This window comes from Plecotus auritus (genome assembly GCF_963455305.1).
Source record: "Plecotus auritus genome assembly, chromosome: 2".
Classification (NCBI taxonomy): domain Eukaryota; kingdom Metazoa; phylum Chordata; class Mammalia; order Chiroptera; family Vespertilionidae; genus Plecotus; species Plecotus auritus.
This window is the reverse complement of record NC_137771.1, coordinates 12464455-12484951: the sequence shown is the minus strand read 5'-3', so window position 1 is coordinate 12484951 and position 20497 is coordinate 12464455. Positions and strand designations below refer to the sequence as shown.

At 48.4% G+C, this 20497-nt stretch overlaps 2 protein-coding genes across 2 annotated transcripts in view; one reads left to right on the top strand and one right to left on the bottom strand.

Moving 5' to 3' along the window:
* The window catches only part of DDOST (dolichyl-diphosphooligosaccharide--protein glycosyltransferase non-catalytic subunit), a 10925-nt gene extending 8050 nt beyond the window's left edge, over positions 1-2875 (top strand). The window contains exons 8-11 of the mRNA XM_080658300.1: positions 157-304; positions 860-980; positions 1096-1202; positions 1287-2875. Coding sequence (XP_080514426.1) covers positions 157-304; positions 860-980; positions 1096-1202; positions 1287-1436 — 526 coding nt within the window. The 3' untranslated portion in view covers positions 1437-2875. The remainder of the gene's footprint in view (positions 1-156; positions 305-859; positions 981-1095; positions 1203-1286) is intronic.
* Positions 2691-20497, bottom strand: PINK1 (PTEN induced kinase 1). The gene is made up of 8 exons (XM_080658299.1): positions 20050-20497; positions 16358-16645; positions 12693-12793; positions 9518-9700; positions 7739-7902; positions 5126-5253; positions 4529-4765; positions 2691-3495 (listed from the first exon to the last, which is right to left on the bottom strand). Exons 1-8 carry the CDS (start codon positions 20443-20445, stop codon positions 3235-3237), a joined length of 1758 nt encoding a protein of 585 aa, XP_080514425.1. The 5' UTR covers positions 20446-20497; the 3' UTR covers positions 2691-3234.

Below are 20497 nucleotides of genomic sequence, written 5' to 3'. Positions count from 1 at the left end.
TCCAAGCTAGTTCTGCCTCTCTGGAGCACTTTGAAAACTGTGTACTCGTTGTACAGGTGACGCCCAAAGCAGCGCCACCTCGCATCTTTTCATTTCTGTGTTCCCACTGGGAAGGAGTTGGTTCTGGTGCTCCAGCCTCTGCTTTTCCTCCTGCAGGTATTCCCAGACAGGCAACTATGAGCTAGCTCTGGCCCTCTCCCGCTGGGTGTTCAAAGAGGAGGGTGTCCTCCGTGTGGGGCCTGTGTCCCACCATCGGGTGGGCGAGACAGCCCCACCCAATGCCTACACTGTCACTGACCTGGTGGTAAGAGCTTGGAGGGGGGCGCCCAGAGTTTTGGCCAAGTTCAAAAGCATTTATGCAACACTTCAGTGTTGGCCTACGGGGCCTAATGTGGATGACTACGTCAGCCTCTGCCCTGAAGAAAGGCAGTTTGGGTGCAGAAAAACGGAGGTCTTGATGGCGACCTTGTGGGAAGTGCAGAAGCAGGAGGGGCTTCTCTGACTCACTGCCGACAGTGGGATCACAAGAGAAATGCCATTAGAATCAGGTCTGAGGCAAGAGACGTGGGGAAAGGCAAGAGCAGTGAATGTGGAAGCAGGGATGCCCAAGAGTAGCTGGCACCCCAGGGGTGGAGCGCAGTTTGGGTGCAGGCTTCCACTGGCTTGTGGACGGGTGTGGGTGGCAGAGGGGTTAGGCTGCCAGGTGGTATTTCCGTTACTGCCCGGGGTGGGGCTTGCCCAGGTTTTCACAGCTCCTGGGAGTTGCTGCCGGATCTGTTAGTGGGAATTCGGCGCAGCTCTGAGGGTGGCAGCCTCCCTCCAGTCACAGGCCCCCTGGCTAACTGGCCTCTCCTCTCAGGAGTACAGCATCGTGATCGAGCAGCTTTCTAATGGCCAGTGGGTCCCCTTTGATGGTGATGACATTCAGCTGGAGTTTGTCCGCATCGATCCTTTCGTGAGGACCTTCCTGAAGAAGAAAGGTAAAGCAGTTCTCCCAGAAGGAGCTGCAGGAAGACAGTCCCGCCTGTGGCTCTCGGGAGGCTAACCGAGCAGCACTCTGGGAATCCCTCCTGGTTATGTGTTGATCTTCCCCAGGTGGCAAGTACAGTGTCCAGTTCAAGTTGCCCGACGTGTATGGTGTGTTCCAGTTTAAAGTGGATTACAACCGGCTGGGCTACACACACCTGTACTCTTCCACTCAGGTAAGCACAGGCCACAGCCCGTTTCAGCCAGCGTGTCCCACTGAGCTTCTAGTGGCTGGGGCCTGTCACTCTGTCCTATTGCAGGTGTCAGTGAGGCCACTGCAGCACACGCAGTATGAGCGCTTCATCCCCTCGGCCTATCCCTACTACGCCAGCGCCTTCTCCATGATGGCAGGACTCTTCATCTTCAGCATCGTCTTCTTACACATGAAGGAGAAGGAAAAGTCTGACTGAGGGCCTTGGGACTCCTTACAGCATGGAGACCGGAGGGTTTTTAATAGGATTGGTTTCCCCCCCTTTTTTAATTTTTATTTTTTTTAAAGCCATGGGACAGTGGCATAGCCTTACCTCAATGGGAGATGCAGCACTGAGTACAAAAGGAGTGGGGGTCCAGGGATGATTTTTATGTAAGTTTTTCCACCTCGTGCTGAGTGGTATTTTTCAAATGTGCAGCTACTCTCATTTCTAAAATAAATAGAAACATTACCCTCAAACTTCATCTGGCTCCCCCTGTACTTTGCTAAAGAGGGTAATGACTGGACACAAAACACTAAGTGGCCTCTCTTAATTTTGCCGAAGACTAAACTGTACTTTATGAAATGATAGTGTTTCCAAACTTCTCAAGGGATAAAATAAGGTTAATACACTGAGGCCAGTGGGGAATTGAACTGGGAACTCTAAGGTAACAGCACTTGCCTTTGTAACAGACACAGAATTGTTTGGTTTTCAAAAGAACCTTAAATATATATTCACTTGCTTTAGGCCAGCGGTCGCCAACCTTTTGGACCTCGCGGACCACCAATGGTCTGCGGACCACCCAGTTGGCGACCGCTGCTTTAGACAACGCCATATTCCTAAAGAGCATGTGCAAAATTATATGCGAAATCCCTTCCATTGCTGATCTCTGCCCACAAAATTTTCTTTTCTTTATAAGAATCAGTCTTAAAGCCAAATAGTCCAAGGCACATATATATTCTGCAGTTGTAAATACGCATTTAATTCTTCACAATTCCTGTAAGAAATGCTAGTCAGGAGGAAACGGGCAAGTGTAAAGCACCATGCTGTTCATGCCATTCCATTGGTCATTTTAGCTCTGCTAGACTCAGTGCAATAGCCGGAGTGCACAGGCTCGTGTTTTCCAGGACTGCATGTTTTTCATTCTGATATCTTAATATCCTGACCTGTGCAAACGCTTGCCTTAGCTCGGGTAGCATGCTGCTGACAGCGCTGCCTGGGCCTGGATCCTTTATAAAGTGGCGTGCAGGTCCACCCCTCCCCAGCCCAGCCCCATTTAACAGCCCAGCCATCTACTCTTCAGATGTCTGTGAAGACAGAACATGAGCATGTACGGCTTTGTGGTCAGCATTTAACACCTGAGTATATCTTCTCACCTTTGTAGGCTAAGATCTTACCACAATTTTAGCATCCATACGCATAGGGGCCAAGTGATTGGTGCCTTTTTTTTTTTTTTTTTTTTAGAGTTAGGCCCTTTGACTTCATCCAGACCAGGGGGTTGGCAAACTATGGCCTATGGGCCAGTCCAGCCTGCTGCCTATTTTTGTATGGCCTGCAAGCAAAAATAATTTTTAAAAACCATTTAAAAACGTAAAAAACAAGACTATTTGACACGTGAAATTCAGTGTCCATAAATAAAGCTTTACTATTGGCATGCGGCCACACTTGTTCGTTTCCATATTTAAGACTGCTTTTGCGCGACAACAGCAGAGTTGAGTAGCTGCAGCAGCTTGGGTGTTTACTCTGGGGCCCTCTATAGGAAAAGTAAGAGAAATTTACGTAGATGCACCCACAATCGCACAGCTAGAGTTAATAGCTACAGGCCGTGAACTTCACTCAACTTGTTCCTCCCATTTGCCAAACCAGATGCCTTCTTTTCCACTGACCAGCCCTCTTCTGTGCCATCTTTTCTCCTGACTCCCCTCACACCTCAGACCCCCCACCCCCCTTCAGCATTCACAGACCATCACGACAAAGATGCTGCCAAGTTCTTTTAGTAATTCACCAGCTACAGCCTTCATGGGGCGGCTGCCCTCCAAGAGTAGAGGAGGAGGGCTGCTTGACACAGCGCCTCATATTCCAGGTTGGCCAGAAATAACATCTTCATTTTTGTTTCCACACAGCTCTTCTCTGTAAGCCTGTCGGCCAACAGAGTGGCTGCTGATTGTTGGAGGAGCCAGCCAATCATCTTGTCTAGTTTCAGATTCTTCAGGGCTAGAGTATGTTCACCCCAGAGGCTTAAATGAAGCACATTAGCAGCTACTCGGGCAGATGGTCTCTGCAACAGGAAGGGAAGCTGAGGCTTAGAACATCTGTGACAAAGTGTTCAGCCCACAACCTTCTTCGGAAAGGAATCTTCATTTCAGGTTCTTCCCTCCCCTGGTCCCAACCAAATTCTTCTCTGCTCTTCTCTCTCCTACCACACCTTTCACTCTCCTGACATTGGCTGCTTTCTACCCATGCTCCAGGCTTTCCCATGTTTACAAATTTGCCTGGGGGCAGTGTGCTCCCAGTGGGCCTCCCCATCATGGAGGGCCCACAAACCACCTCCTGCTAGGAACACTGTCTAGAATGAGTTGTATCTCATAGTAACTAGTAGCAGCAAGCATTACTGTGACCATGACAGCACACTGCAAGACGGGAGGTAAGGGGAAGAACAGACTTTGAGCCCTGGTCTGCCTCAACTCTTTTCACTAGGCATGCCACCTGAACGAGACCTGCCACTCCAACTGTGTGGCCTCTCATGTGTTAGCCTTTAGGTTCCTTACAGTAACTTCAAAATGTCCAGATCTGCTGTCATACATGTCTTCACATCTGTTGTCTCATTAGATCTCAGCCATTTCCATAAACTACATCTCCAACGGACATTTCTTAAAAATGCATCTTTCTCCCTCTGAGTAACGTAAGCAACTAAAGCCAAGAACAGTTGACTTGCTGGGATTCTAATTTGGTGGCTAGTTCCCCTATTCCAATTCATACTAAACTCTATTTTGCTCTCCTATACTTGGTTTTTAAATCTTTGTAAGGCAGAAGAGTTGTTGGTCACTCTACATCAGGGGTGGGGAACCTTTTTATAACATCATCCTGAGGCTACACAAAATTAACTTAAAAATGAGCCTGCTATATTTATTTGGTCAAACATTTAATTAACTCACCCCTAATGCCTTGGCAGGGACAGTCCAAATGATTTTGCGAGCTGTATGCCCGTGGGGCAGATGTTCCCAACTCCTGCTCTAGTGCTTGGCCAACACTGATATTTACTCTGAGGTTTCTACCTGCAAAATCCCTGCAAAACCTGGGGATGGCCTCACCTTGCTGGCCTTCCGCTGCAGCAGTGATCTCACCAGCTGTCTCGCATCTAGAGGCACCAACTCGGGCAGTGCAGGCAGCTGAGTCTCTTGGTAGCTTCGGCTTTCAAGGTAGACTCCACCCTCGCCGTAAAAAGGATTGGGGAGCCCGAAGATTTCGTAGGCGAGCGCTCCCACTGCCCAGGCATCAGCCTTGCTGTAGTCAATCACCGCCCTGGGTCCAGGGCAGGCCGTGGACACCTGCTCGGAGAGCAATGGATGAGCAATCACACTGCTGGCATTTCTAAGCTACTCATGCTCCTGCATGCCACCTGATTCATGGGCTAATCTGAACTGTCCTAAGGAACCTAGAATTTTGGTGAGTTGTAGCTCAGACCCAGAAGAATCTGCCTAGGCTGTCGACTTTGTGCTGACAAAACATGCATCTCCCAGGAACATTAGGGAGATCCAGACTAAAGCAAAGTGGCAGGAAAGGGACTGGTGCCAAATCATGGGTCATGAAAGCTGGAGGAGTTGAGAAAATGATGAGGCATGAAGTCTTGTTCTATCAGTGCAAACACCAGAGTCGCTGATGGTGCATGACATCTCAGTGGGACTCACCTCAGGAGCCATTAGGCAGCCGTTTCCGCCCCGATCCACATTCCAGCTGGTGAACGGCAATTGCAGGCCGATGCGTTCATCAGCCAGGCAGCAACCAAAATCCGAGATTACCAGCCAGGGGCAGCCGTCTAGGGAAGGGACAGAGGAGGTAAGCGACTGCTTCTCCATCTTTCCTCTGAGAGGCCCTCCTAGAAACCTACTAAAGCCACCATCAAGACGTAGGGGAGAGGGGCTAACAGGGACTCAGGGTTGGTACAGGAGAGCAGCGAGCTCTCAGAGAGACAGATGGGAAGGCCAGTTACACGAATACAGAAATGCCTCTAGAAAACAAAGGCTCCCTGACAAAGCCCTCAAACAGAGAACTGGGTAAAAGTTTGGATCAATCTAGGTTGGCCGGTGTTCTCAGTGGTTAGAGCGTTGGCCCATGCACCAAAGGGTGCCAGGTTAGATTTCCGGTCAAAGGCAACCAATTGATGTGTGTCTCTCACATCATTGTTTCTCTTTCTCTCCCCTTCCCCCTCTTTCTAAAAATCAGTGGAAAAAATATCCTCAAGTGAGGATTAACAATAAAGAAGTTTGGATCAATCTAAATAATGAAGTCACTGGACCTGTCCCAAGGCTGAAGGACTGCTCATAATTTACTCAACAGCTGGTGCTTGGCTCAAATGACCTCTAAGGGCCCTTATTTGAACCTGAAAGCCCAAATCCAAACCTAAGAATCAGGTGCATTAAGAATTCGTTATTTGTAAAAGGATTCACACAGACTTCAAGAAGCCAGTTCCTGCCCTAACCAGTTTGGCTCAGTGGATAGAGCGTCGGCCTGGGGACTGAAGGGTCCCAGGTTCGATTCCGGTCAAGGGCATGTACCTTGGTTGCAGGCACATCCCCAGTAGGGGGCGTGCAAGAGGCAGCTGATTGATGTTTCTCTCTCATCGATGTTTCTAGCTCTCTATCCCTCTCCCTTCCTCTCTGTAAAATACCAATAAAATATATTTAAAAAATAAATAAATAAAATAAGTAAATACGCAGTTAAATTACCAGAGGAACTGGCTTCTTTTTTTTTGTTGTTATTTTTTTTAATATATTTTATTGATTTTTTACAGAGAGGAAGGGAGAGGGATAGAGAGAGAGAAACATTGATGAGAGTAAAGCATCCATCAGCTGCCTCCTGCACACCTCCCACTGGGGATGTGCCCGCAACCAAGGTACATGCCCTTGACCGGATTCGAACCCGGGACCCTTCTGTCCGCAGGCCGACGCTCTATCCACTAAGCCAAACCAGTTTCGGCATATTTACTTATTTTAAATCTAGATCAAAAGTGATCAGATGTATGAACTACTTTACAGTATCCCCAAACAATTAACCATCCACCTTCTACTTGAATGCTTCCAGTGATGGGGAACTCATTATTTCCAGAGGCAACTGGGCTTATATTTGGACAGCTTTCAGTTTGAAAATTCTTTCTTATATTGAGCTAAAGTCTACCTCTTTTACTTTAATTGAGAAAACTTCCACCACTAGGGTTGTTCTGTAAATGGGCAACAGAAAGGAACTTGGGAATGTTAATCACTCCACAAATCCCATGGAGAACGAAAGCTTCCACTTTGAAGGACAGATTGCGCATGTCTTGTGTACAGAGCTAAATAGATATAACTTATAATCCTATCTAATAAAAGAGTAATATGCAAATTGACCATCACTCCAACACACAAGATGGCTGCCCCCATGTGGACACAAGATGGCCACCACAAGATGGCCAGCAGGGGAGGGCAGTTGGGAGGGACCAGGCCTGTAAGAGAGGGCAGTTGTGGGCGATCAGGCCAGCAAGGGAGGACAGTTGGGGGCAATCAAGCCTGCAGGGGAGGGCAGTTAGGGGTGACCAGGCCGGCAGAGGAGGGAAGTTGGGGGTAACTGGGCCTGCAGGGAAGGGCAGTTGGGGGGAACCCAGGCCTGCAGGGGAGGGCAGTTAGGGGTGACCAGGCCGGCAGAGGAGGGAAGTTGGGGGTGACTGGGCCTGCAGGGAAGGGCAGATGGGGGGGACCAGACCTGCAGGGGAGGGCAGTTAGGGGTGACCAGGCTGGCAGGGGAGCAGTTAGGTATCAATCAGGCTGGCAGGGGGTTAGGGCAGCCGTGGGCAAACTACGGCCCACGGGCCGCATCCGGCCCGTTGGGCTGTTCTATCCGGCCCGTGGAGCCGAAAGAGTGGAGGGTTCTCTTGCTCTCCCCTCCGCTCCTTTACTTTGAATTTATATTAGTTCACACAAACACTCCATCCATGCTTTTGTTCCGGCCCTCCGGTCCAGTTTAAGAACCCATTGTAGCCCTCGAGTCAGAAAGTTTGCCCACCCCTGGGTTAGGGGGTGATCAGGCTGGCAGGCAGAAGCGGTTAGGGGCAATCAGGAAGGCAGGCAGGCGAGCAGTTGGGAGCCAGCAGTCCTGGATTGTGAGAGGGATCCAAGATTGGAGAAGGTGCAGGCTGGGCTGAGGGACACCCCCCACCCCCAGCCCCGTGCACGAATTTTGTGCACTGGGCCTCTAGTAGGACATAAAAACCAAAAAGGACCTATGTCCCCAGACCCCTGGAAAGCTCTGCAGTGTGGGTGGGCACCTACCTGCATCCAACTCCACAAGGATGTTGTCAGATTTTAGGTCTCTGTGTGCGACGCCCTGTTGAACCAGATGATCCACTCCTTCCAAGAGCTGCAAGATCATCACAGTGGCAAGGCGGGGGCTTGGGGTGTTCTCTCGAAGGTACTGGCGCAGGGTACAGGGGTAGCTGGTGGAGAAGGTGACAGAACCTCTATCATGCAATGACACTTGTTAGCATCTTATTTATTACTAGGATGATGGGCTCGCCTTTTTTCCTGGAGCTTTTTGATTTCTTTTTGCCCCAAGTATCCTTTGTTCCCACCCACTAGCCTGAAATTAACAAGAGCCAGGCCTCACATGTTGAAAGTAATAGTATAGATCTCATTTCCTTAAAATGTCCATGACTGCAGTGTTAAGGGGTACAGAGGGGGAGAAGAACTGTGTATGTTAAAAAACAAACAGCCCTAGCTGGTTTAGTTCAGTGGTTAGAGCATCAGACTGTTGACTGAAGGGTCCCGGGTTCAATTCCGGTTAAGAGCACATACCCGGGTTGCAGGCTTGATCCCCAGTAGGGAGCGTGCAGGAGGCAGCTAATCAACGCTTATCTCTCATCATTGATGTTTCTCTCTCCCTCTCCATCTCTGAAATCAATTAAAAAATATATATATACACACACACAAAACAAAAACAGATAAGGCAGCCACAGAGAAGGGACAACAGTCAAATGCACTAAAAGCACTAGGTGAACCCAGCCGTGTGGCTCAGTGACCTATGAAGAACCAGAATGGTTCGGTTCTTGGACAAGGCACATGCCCAGGTTGCAGGCTCAATCCCCAGTGTGGGGCATGTGGGAGGCAGCTGACCAATGAATTTTATCTCATCGTTGATGTTTCTATCTCTGTCCCTCCCTCTCTAAAATCAATAAAAACATACATTTATACTAATAGAGGAATATGCAAATTGTCCGTGATGCTGTCACAGTAACTGTAACCACCAAACAGCAGGCTGCGTGAAGCTGGCAGGGGTGTTAGAGAGGGACGACCAAACGACTGAACAGCAGGCTACGTGGGGCGACCAGGCCAGCGGGGGGTGGGGGGTTGTGGGGGGTGTCAGTTAGGGGTGACCAGGCCAGCAGAGGGGGGCAATTGGGGGTGATCAGGCTAGCAGGCAGAAGCGATTAGGGGTGATCAGGCTGGCAGGGGGACAGTTAGGGGCAATCAGGCCGGCAGGCAGGTGAGCAGTTAGGAGCCAGCGGTCCCGGATTGTGAGAGGGATGTCCGACTGCCGGTTTAGGCCCGATCCTAAACCGGCAGTCGGACATCCCGAGGGGTCCCGGATTGGAGAGGGTGTAGGTTGGGCTGAGGGGACCCCCCCCCCCTCGTGCACCAATTTCGTGCACTGGGCCTCTAGTCTATAATAATATATATAATAATAACAGCATAATATCCTAATTAGACCAGACGTCCTTCCGGATGAAGCTGGGGCTGCAAGGGAAGCCCGGGTCCTGGGTGCCTGCCAGCAGCCAGAAGGAAGCCTGGGTCCTGGGTGCCAAAGGGAAGCTGGTGCCGGCAGCTGGGAGAAGGAAGGCCTACCCTTGCACGAATTTCATGCATTGGGCCCCCAGTATTTTAAATAAAAGCACAAGGTGAAAAGTCTCTTCTAAATGAAGAGATTCTGTTTATGGAAACTTGCCCTTGGCATGGCCTTATCTCCCAAAGGATGAGGATCCTCTTCTCTGTGACCCTGGACTCCAGGTGCACAGAGGCACTCACTCCAGGTCCTGCCATACTCCTGCCACTTACTTCTTCATGACGAGGAAAAGTGTCCGCCCGTGGCCCACGCCTTCGGGGTAAAGTCGTGGGGGCAGCACATCTGGGTAGTCGACCAGGGCCCCTGGCAGCAGGGGGACAGATGATGTGAAGGCGCGGAAGACCCGGATGATGTTGGGGTGAGGAGCCAGTTGCTTCGGACCTCCCTTAGATTTTCTGTTTCAGTCAAAAGGGACAAATGTATGAGGCCAGTAACAGGTAACAAGAGTTGGAAAGATAATCTAAGGCCACAGTAAATACTGCCACTCATTTATTCACCATTTATATCAAACATTTACTACAGATCTGCTATGTTCCAGATGCAGAGCCTGGTGTTAGAGAAAAAACCCATTAAGATGATGCATCACATTTGATGAGCCCAGAGAAAAGTCAGTCCTTTCCATCCATCCTTTCGTCCATCCATCATCCCATGTGGCAGATACAGTTGTTAAGAGCACCTGGAATCAGACTAGGTGCCCGAGTTTGGATTCCAGGTCTGCCACTGTACATCCTTGGCCAAGTTAACTTCTCTGGGCTCAGTCTCAAGTGCAGGGAAAAAGGTAGCAACATACCTCATAAGGTTGATAATACTTGTAAAGAAAGGACAAGAACCTCTGATTCCAAGTTCTCGCAATAACACTTGGTGTGGAGTATGAGCTCAATAAACCTTTGCTAAATGAATGAATGGATTCAGACAGTTGGGAGTAGAGCTGTCACCTACCTGCCCTCCCCACCCTCTTTCTCAGGAGTCCCACACTCACAGCCTCAACCAAAGACGACTGGACTAAGGGTAATAAGCCTGGACACATCTGAGATCCAAATGGCTGTCAGGAAAAGGGAAGGGGCTAAGTAGAATCTCTCTTTGAGGGTACGAATGCCATGGAGCTGGTGAAAGGATGACATGAGCTTTGCTTGGGCCACTGAAAGCCAAGGAGGTGTGCAAGCCAAAGGCAGGTAGGAACAGAAGAGCCATGGGTAAGAAATAAGGACACCGGGTGGCAGAGGAGAATGGACTAGAAGCCCAGAGACAGCAAGACAATTCTCAGGGAGCATGACGCCTGCCCTGTCCTCGGAGCTGCCTCAGTTCCCAAGCTCCGTAGGTCCAGCCCATGTGTGGCTTCTACTGCTCTTTCTATTCACTGGGCCCCTGCTCTGTGCAATCAAAAGAGTCAAGGCATTGTTCCCTTGGGCCACCGGGGCTAGTGGAAGAATCAGGATCACAGCTGAAAGCTGTCAGTGCCACATGGGAAAGCTCTCCAGTGTCACGGGAGTCCAGAGAAGAGTGTGGCTGTGCTGGGGAGACATGTGCGTGTGGGTGTTGGAGCAGGACAGGAGGCTGTGGGGAGGGCGGCCCAGTATAGCTAACTGCATGCAGAGACAGAATAGTCATGGAGGAGCTTGGTGCCTTGGGGAGGGCAGTAGGAATTCAGTATGGTGGAGCGTAGCCTGTAAATGGGACAAGATCCGAAATCAGGGGGGGTCCCAGCCGGTTTGGCTCAGTGACTAGAGCGTTGGCCTGTGGACTGAAGGGTCCCAGGTTCGATTATGGTCAAGGGCACATGCCCAGGTTGTGGGCATGCAGGAGGCAGCCAATCAATGATTCTCCCTCCCTTTCTCTCTAAAATCAATGAAAGTATATTAAAAAAACAACAACAAAGAAATCAGGGGGAGTGGGGTGGGAGAGGGCAATGGGGGAGAAGGGGAAGGAACATATGTAATACTTTCAACAATAAAGATTTAAAAAAAAAAAAAGAAATCAGGTGGGAGAAGTAAGAGGAGCAGATGCAAAGGGCCAAATCTGAGATCCCGAGATGAGCAAAGGCTCAGTAGAATACACCCAGGGGCTCTCAGGGAAGAGTTTCTCCTGAGACCGCGTTAGATGTCACCTGTACTTCAGGAACAGCCCTTCGGCCATATTCACCTAACCGTTCAACAGACACTCACTGAGCTGTGGGGGAACGCAGGAAACAAAACTTGGAAGTCCTGGCCTCAGAGAGCATCTAGCACAGCTGAAGAGACTGGGAATAAACAGACACACTCCTCTATGGTTTACAGTCTGATGGTGGTAACTGTGATGAAAAGAAACTAAGGCACGGTGAAGGAATGGAGAGTGGCAGGGACTGTTTCAGACGAGAAGTCTGGGCAGGACTCTGCGGCAGGGACATCTTAGTGCTCACAGCACCCTGTCAGCAGGCTGAAACTGACACCACAATATTAGCCCCCAAAGGCAGCTGACAGCGTGGTCCACTTTTCCCCACACAGGAATCAGGAGAAGAGGACAGTGCTGAGCCCACAGACCTGCCAGACCCTCAGTTATACTGGCGCCTCCCAAGCAATGCAAGAGGTTTTCCATGTACATTCCCTTAAGTCCCTATTTCTACCTTCCTGTTCTGACAGAACTAGATTGATAAATCAATCCTCTATTAATCACCCAAAGTGCAGCAGGCCCACCTCCTCCTGGTGGTCTGCAAATGTTACAGTGAGCACAATTCCTGTTGTCATAGCTCAAACCTATGGACATGGGCCTTATGAGCCACTGTCCGCGAAGGCAGCTGTCCACTGCTCTTCCGAGGGCAATGCTCTTTTCCTACTGCTTTGCCGAGCTAATGACTAGTTATACTTCAAAAGGCACCATGAACTGCCCCTTCAAGAGGCCTTTCTGAATGGCCCCACCCTTGCCACGCACACACCACCGCTGGGTTCCCTCAGCACCTGAGCGTACACCATTCTAGAACTTACCACGCCTGACTGCTCCTGAGACATCTGGCTCCTGAGAACTCTAGGGGAACAGGCCAGTTTTTTTTTTTTTTTTTAAAGTTAGAGGAATGAATGCTACCTCTGCTGGGGGCAGAGTTCAGTTGGTACAGATAGGTGGTGCTCCACTGGGCATTACTTTGGAAGAATCAGAAATCAGATCAATTTCCTACTTTCTGAAATGGGCGTTTTGGAATGGCCCTCTCTTCTCACTCCAGTGTGCATCGGCAGGTAATCTACAATCTTTCCCAAGTTAATGACCCACCAACCGAAAATCCATCACTAACTACACCATTCAGTAAGCATTTGCTATCATCTGCATGTCATGTCAGACACCGTGCTGAGTGCTGAGGACAGATGATGGTTTTGCTCTCAAAGAACTCACAGCCAGTCTGGTGGGCAGATGGGTGCTTACCTGTAAGTGATGTCTCCATACTCCCCGGCCAAGGCCACTCGACTAGCTGGGACTAGCTCCTGGCTCATTGTTCTAAAAATGGCTTCGCTGGAGGAGCCCGCCTGAAACAAATCCACAATGAATCCAGGGTTATACAGACCCAAGCAGAATGGCAAGTCCAACCCCTCCTTGTAATCCAGATCAGAACAGCTACTGTTTAGGATCGATTTTGACCTTCAAGATAAGCCCAGCCGGCGTGGCTCAGTGGTTGAGCATTGACCTATGAACCAGGAGGTCACGGTTTGATTCCTGGTCAGGGCATATGCCCAGGTTGAGGGCTCGATCCCCAGTGGGGACCTGCGGAAGGCAGCTAATCAATGATTCTCTCTGATCATTGATGTTTTTATCTCGCTCTCCCTCTCCCTTCTTCTTTGAAATCAATAGAAGTTTTTTTATCGAGCTTTCTTTCCAATGATAAAGCTTCATTTTTGAAGTGTTGAAGGTGTTGCTCCCATTAAACTGTGGCAGGAAAGGAGACTAAGGTAATTACAAACTTAGTTCTGTGTTTTATAAGCACTTTGTTTGGTCTCTGCAAGGAAATACCAGTCATTTCCCATGAAATACAGATGTTTCTACCAACATAATATATTTTGACTGAAGCAGCATTATGCTTTGGGCAGTATTACAAAATAGCTGGCAAGTGCTTTCTGTATTTAAATATTGTAAAAAGAAAATAAGTTATAATTGTTAAAAAGCAGAACTTTCGTTGCATTTTTTAAAACGTTGAAGTCAATTTGTTTGGTCAATGTTTCTGCAGTATTTATTAAAACATACTTTTTATTCTCTTTCAAATAAAAAAGTAACCATGTCTTTGTCAAAAAAAATAAAAATATGTGTTATTTTGGGGAAAAAAAAAAAGATAAGACAACTTCTTGAAGTGGAAAGCCAAGGTTAGTCCCTCCTGAGAGATAGGGCAGAGGTGTCATCCATGCCAACTCAAAGGATGCTTCCCACACCTCAACTCTTGGCCGTTCAGATGCCAGGGCAGGAAGAGCTATCAGGATGGTCAGGGCATGGGACCCTTCTTCCTGCCATAGATGCCTCTGGTAACGACCAGACCTAGCCTCTAGGCTCCCTTCAGCAGACAGGGCAGAGCCGGATCAGCCCACTCTAGGTAAAGTTGTACTGAGTCACAGAACAGCTTTCCCATCTCCCAGTAAGAAACAACCAACCAATAATACCAAAGAGGAAGAAAATCACCTTATTCTCCTCTTTTCACTATGAACAGCTCTCAGTACCCATGAAACTTGAGCATCAAGAATATCCTGTAAGAATTAAGTCTTTTAGGTTTTCTGAATGCAAAAGCTCTCACGCCCCAACCAGTGAAGTTTTGACGCTTCCACTGGATGTTTTATAGGCAGAGGGTTCAGTTGCTTGTTAGCCATTAACCCAGCTTGGAAGGGCAACAAGTCTAATAACCTTCCTTCCCCAAATCAAAACAAGAAACTGCACTTCAGGGTCCAGCATGAGCTCATGGCTGTTTTCCACCTTAGACTTGGATGTATGCTCTGGGCAGGAGAAAGAACATCAGGTCTTGATGAATTTTCTAAGCCCGCCTATGTAATGGCAAGGTAAAGAAATTACTCTCAACAGACAGAAATCTTTGTGGCTGGAATACCGGTTAATAATGCGGATTTTCTTTCAATAGATGGAGTTACACATATGTTGATATATATGCGATTTGATATGTATGCTCTTTTGTTGTATTGACAGCAGCTTCAAAACTTCATATGTCAAATTTTGTGAAGGTATTAACATCATATTTTTACGCTTAAAAATGTCGAATTTCGTGCCAAAAAAAGAGCATTTGCGGGAAGTTTTAATTCATTACTTTATTTTGAAGAAAAGTGCTGCTGAAAGTTATCGTATACTTCGGGAAGCTTATGGTGAACAAGCTCCATCTCAAGATACTTGTGAACTCTGGTTTAAATGCTTTAAAAGTGATGATTTCGATGTGAAAGACAAAGAACATCCAGGTCAACTGAAAAAGTTTGAAGACCAACAATTACAAGCATTATTGGATGAATATGCATGTCAAACTCAAAAACAACTTGCAGAAAGATTAAACGTTGCTCAGCAAACAATTTACAATCATTTACAAGCAATGGGAAAGATTTTAAAGGAAGGAAAATGGGTGCCACATCAACTGAAAGAAAGACAAATGGAAAAACGAAAAGTCATCAGTAAAATGTTGTTTCAATGGCACGAAAGGAAGTCTTTTTTGCATCGAATTGTGACTGGCGATGAAAAGTGGATTTATTTTGTGAATCCCAAACGCACAAAATCATAGGTTGATCCAGGTCAACTATCAACATCGACTGCAAGGCCAAATAGCTTCGGAAAGAAGACAATGCTCTGCGTTTGGTGGGATCAGGAAGGTGTGGTGTATTATGAGCTTCTAAAACCAGGTGAAACCATTAATACTAATCGCTACCGACAACAAATAATCAAATTGAACCACACTTTGATCGTAAAACGACCAGAATGGGCCAGAAGACACGGCGAAGTAATTTTGCTTCATGATAACGCACCATCGCATACTTCAAAACCAGTTAAAGACACATTAAAAGATATTGCCTGGGAAGTATTAACCCACCCGCCGTATTCACCAGACCTTGCTCCTTCGGATTACCACTTGTTCCAATCGATGGCACACGCACTTTCTGAGCAGCACTTCAAAACATACGAAGAAGTGAAAAATTGGGTCTCTGAATGGTTTGCCTCAAAACAAGAAAAGTTCTATTGGGACGGTATCCACAAATTACCTGAAAGATGGGGGAAATGTGTAGCTAGCGATGGACATTACTGTGAATAAAGCACTTTTGATATTTCTCTTGAAATTATCCTGTATTGATTACAAAATCTGCATTATTAACCGGTACAGCTGGTATACTCAATATCCCAACACCTGGAGTCCTCCCAGAATTGACAGCAGGGAGGTGACAAGCAAGCCTCTGATCTGGAGGTAAGGTGGAGGGTGAGGTGAGAGATAAGGAGTGTGGCTCCTCCTTTCCAGTGAGGCAGGTCCCGGGAAGGAGAAAAGACGGTGGTAACTGCAGTCCTGAAATGAACTAACTGATCAGCCAGGACTGCCAGGTGAGAAACCAATGGTTTAGGGCCCAGGGGGTCCTCAAACTATAGCCCGCGGGCCACATGCGGCCCGCCAAGGACATTTATCTGGCCCGTCAGGTGCCGCTGCCTATCCTGCTTAGCAGCCGACTCGTCCCGGGTCCACAGTGCGCATAGGAATTTGTTCATAGTTTTTTTTTTTAAATTACAGTCCGGCCCTCCAACGGTGTGAGGGACAGTGAACTGGCCCCGTTTAAAAAGTTTGAGGACCCCTGGTAGGCATTTGTTACTCAAACTTTGTTTTACAACCAGCGGCATGGGTGTCACCTGGGAGCTTAATGAAAGGCAGAATCTCAGGCCCACCCCAGACTTGATCAGAATCCGTCAATCCCCAGCTGATTCATGGACATACTAGATTTTGACACAGGGCTTCACACTCCTGAACTACATAAGCACCTGGACTGTGGAGAATCTGTCTTTTCCTATCTACTTCCTGGGAAAAAGCTTCATCAGGTCCCCCGAGATTGGCACTCTGAAGATGGAAGGCCCATTCTTACCCTGATGTTCCACATCATCTTGATGGCTAAGGGGAAAGCAGGGGGCTGTGGAGCTCGCGCCTCCTCTTCTCCTGGTGGGATGATATCCGGGGCTCTCCCTGGAAGAAGCCGGATGCTCTTTGCCACCTCCAGGTTCCGGGGCAACACAGGCATGGTGGCTTCATACACAGCAGCACTGCAGCCCTTGCCAATGGATTGCCCTATCAGATACTCCTCCAGCTGAAAGCCCTGCCAGCGTCTAGTGTCCAGTGGGTCAGGGAGCAGCTTGCTTTTCTGTGTAAAAATGGTCTGTGAGGAAGAACACACACTGTGAGAGAGGGAGACTAGTAAGGCTAAGTAATGGGAAATGGGGGAGGGAAGGGTAGCGGGGCAAGGTCTTCAGGTACAAGGTTGGGAGCTAGTAAAAACACAACCAAAGCAGGTTTCACTGCTCAGCCTGGGCTCAGGCCATCCTGCCTTCCTCATTACTCAGAATATGTTTTCTCACACTCAGTTGCTTCACTGCATCAGAGACAACTCAACACTGAACATCGTGAGTTAAGAGGTCAGAACTTCCAATTTCTGCAGTTGACACAAGCCACTCCTTTGCTGCCTGTCAGGACGCAGCACAACGTTGGAGGTTTCTGGTTATGGAGACAGCTCTCTCTGCAAAGACCTTGGCAGGCAGCTAGTGGATGGCTGCCAGGAGCTGTAGATGGGCAAGAGTATGTGGTCAACAGCACCCCTCCACCTGTGAACGACCTCAGGTCACTTTTGCAGACAAGGGGGTAAAATCAGGAGGGTCCCTGGAGCTGAGTCATTCAATCCTATCTCTACCTCTTAGGAATCTGGTGGATTCACTCTGTTTTTAGAAAGTATATAGTAATTCTGATGGAAATAGATGGAAATGCAGGTGTTGGTGGGGATGCAATCCCCCAAATCGGAGTCCTTCCGTACTTCAGGCAGGTGACATCATTTGAAGTCACCCAAGCTTCACCTCAAATCCTATCTGATCTGCTGATCCCTTCCGTTCCGTGGTTAGTTACCCACCTCTAGACTTTCCTCCACTCACATCATCCCTTCACTTGCTTCTGAGCCAGATCAAACTACACTGCTTTCAATGTCACTCTCTCTTCTGTTCAAAAACCTAGCCAGTAGGTTACTCAGGACCTTGTCCTGGTACTTTGTGTATTTGAAAACTGTTTCACCAGCTGGTCTGTGCACCGCCCATATTTATCTTTCATTCGCCACTCTCTGAACCTTGCTCACACTATTCCCCTCCCCTTCTATTTCTATTGTATTATTTTGCCTGGCTCTTCTCTACTCTTCCATCAAGTCCCAACTCAATCCCTTCCTCCCAGTAAAGCTAGCCCTGACAAACCAGCCCACACCAACCTTTCCTTCTGGAGGGGTCCTAAAGCACTTAGTGTCTGTAAACTAACACCTTGCACCGTAAGTTTTACCTAAAATAAAAGAAAGTCTATCTGGTCTTGTCAACTCCATTCTACACTCCATGGAGCAGAAGCAATGGTTTGTGGAGTAATCCTTTATCAAGTATCTGTTCAAGTCCCTGCTTTCAATTCTTTTGTGTGGACCCCAAGAAGCAGGATTGCTGGATCCTATGATAATTCTATTTTTATTTTGGGGGGCGCTGCCGTGTTGTTTTCCACAGCAGCTACTCACGTACAGGTTTTTGTATAAACGTAAGTTTTCATTTCTCTGGGTAAATGCCCAAGACTGCAACGGCTAGGTCACACGGCAATGCATTTTTTTGTTTTTGTTTTCTTTTTAAAGAAACTGCTGTTTTCCAGAGTGTTTTACCATTTTATATTCTCGCCAGCAGCCCAGCTTCTCTGCATCCTCACCAGCATTTGGTATCATTACTATTTTTTATTTTAGCTGTTCGAATAAGTATGCAATGATGTCACATTGGGCTTTCAACCTCATTTCCCTAATGGCTAGTGATCTTGAACATCTTTTCATACACATATTTAACATCTGTATCTCCTCTTGGTGAAATATACTCGCATGTCTTTTGCCTATTTTGTAACTGAATTTCCCCTCCATATGCCTCCATCTAAATGGAGCAGCCACTCTTCTACTGTGACACCATATGGAATTTTAGTATTAGAGATGCCAGATCTGGTGATTTTTTTTCCCCCAAAAGAAATCAAACACCTGTATTTAAAAATAATTTAAAATTTTAAGTGAAGTGTGAGAAAAGGACGTGTAGATGGTAAGCTTAGGAGGATAGAGCTCCTCAGTTACAAAGAGCCTCCATAATTTTATTAAGCAGGATTATCAAGTTTCCCACCCTTGGCTTCTGCCAGCTGAGCAATAGCAAAAGACAAGAACAGAAGCAAGGGACTAGGTCAGATGTCACCTGTCATCCCAAACTAGCCAGAGCTCAAACATGAGACACTCCAGTGCTGAGTAATAAGGACTGGGCTGGGAACCAGATAACAGGGGAGGGAGACACTGCTTGGTCCTTAACCAGCTGTGTCCTTGGGCAAGTCACTCCATCTCCCAGCCCCGCAGCCCTCCACTGTAAATTGCAGAGGCAGTACTAACTCAGTCTGCGGCTCCAAACCCCAGGCAGGAGACGGACTCCCTGGAAGAGGGAATTCTGCCAGCAGATGACCTTCACACTTGAACTGCAATGATGCCTCTTTCCTGGGTCTGCCTACCTACCCTTAAGGTTTTGGATTTGCCAGCCTCCAGAATTGCAGAGCCAATTCCTTAAAATAAATCTCTTTTTCTATAAACATATCCTATTGGTTCTATTTCTCTGAAGAACCCTGACTTATGAGGATTTTAGTTGGGTAGAAACAGAGGTCTCTGAATTGTTTTTAAGCAATTTTTAAAAGCCTAAGAGCCCGCTGGTTGGTGTGGTTCAGTGCTGGAGCCACGATCTAAGAACCAGGAGGTCACGGTTCAATTCCCGGTCAGGGCACATGCTCAGGTTGCAGGCTCCATCCCCAGTGGGGGGCATGCAGGAGGCAGCCGATCAATGATTCTCTCCCATCATTGATGTTTCTCTCTGTTTCTCCCTTCCTCTCTCAAATCAATAAAAATATATTCCAAAAATAAAAAAGCCTAAAACCCCCTACATATCCACTCACTCTAGATAACTCCATACAGGTTAACTAAAACCATTTGGTGTGATGTCTTCCTTTCTGTTCATAATTTTACTTTGGCTTCAACTGCGTCACTAATTGTCTGGCTAAACTGTGGAGGCAGCCTGGCTCAGTGCTTCAGGGCACCACGCTTTACTAGCTGTTTTGGGTTCAAGCAAGTTATTTTGCCTCTCTGAGAACGCTTCCTTATCCATAAATTAGGGACGACAACTACCTCAGGGATAGAATGTTATGACACAAAACTATGAGCAATGGTGCAACAGTACGTATAATTAGCAGCCTATCTTCCAAAGCATGTTTGAGGAAGGGAACACAGAAAAACAAAAGTGATATGCTGTCCCTACACCAGAAAACCAGTAACACTGAAAATAAGCCTTATTTGGTGATTTTCAAGGAATGTCCTCGTCTGAGGAGGGAGGATAAATCTTAATTCAGGGCTTCGGTCACTAAATGCCTCCAGGCCCCGCCCCCACCACCATCAGCACCCCGCCCCTCCTAGCCCCGCCCTCACCAGCTGAAATCCGCTCCAAGCCTAACTGCGGGCCCCGCCCCGCCCCGTCCTTTGCGGGCGCTCACCTGGATGTCCTGACAAGCCGAGGCCGCCCGCCGGCCCTCCGCCTGCTTCTCCTCAACCAGGCCCAGCCCCAGCCCGAAGGCCAGAAAGACGGCCCGGCCGCAAGGGCCCGCGCCGCCCCGGGCCCGCACGACGAACTGCCGCTGGAGCCGCGCCGCCAGCCCCGCCACCGACTGGCGGAAGAAGCGGTAGCGGTCGGGCAGCCCGAGCCCGAGCCTGCGCGGCTCCGCGCCGGGTCCCGCGGCCTGGCCCGGGCGCTCTCCGCGACCCCGGGCCGCCGCGGGACCCGGCCACTCAGGCCGTCCCCAGCCGTAGGTCGGGCCAGGTTTGGCCGTGAAGCGAAGCAGCAGCGCTCGACCCAGCTGCAGGCCCCGGCCCAGCGCCTGTCGCACCGCCATGGTCACGAAGCAGGCGTCCGGCACACGAGTCACAACAACAACAAACTTCGGG

What these genes read in the sequence shown, in the direction of transcription:
- PINK1 (XM_080658299.1), bottom strand. Translation starts at nt 20,445, where the DNA reads ATGGCGGTGCGACAGGCGCTGGGCCGGGGCCTGCAGCTGGGTCGAGCG. An exon ending in TATGGAGACATCACTTACAG is followed by an intron (nt 9,701 to 12,692) that starts GTAAGCACCCAT and finishes TGACTGAAACAG; the next exon opens with AAAATCTAAGGGAGGTCCGA. An exon ending in CCTTGTGGAGTTGGATGCAG is followed by an intron (nt 5,254 to 7,738) that starts GTAGGTGCCCAC and finishes TCCCTTCCCTAG; the next exon opens with ACGGCTGCCCCTGGCTGGTA.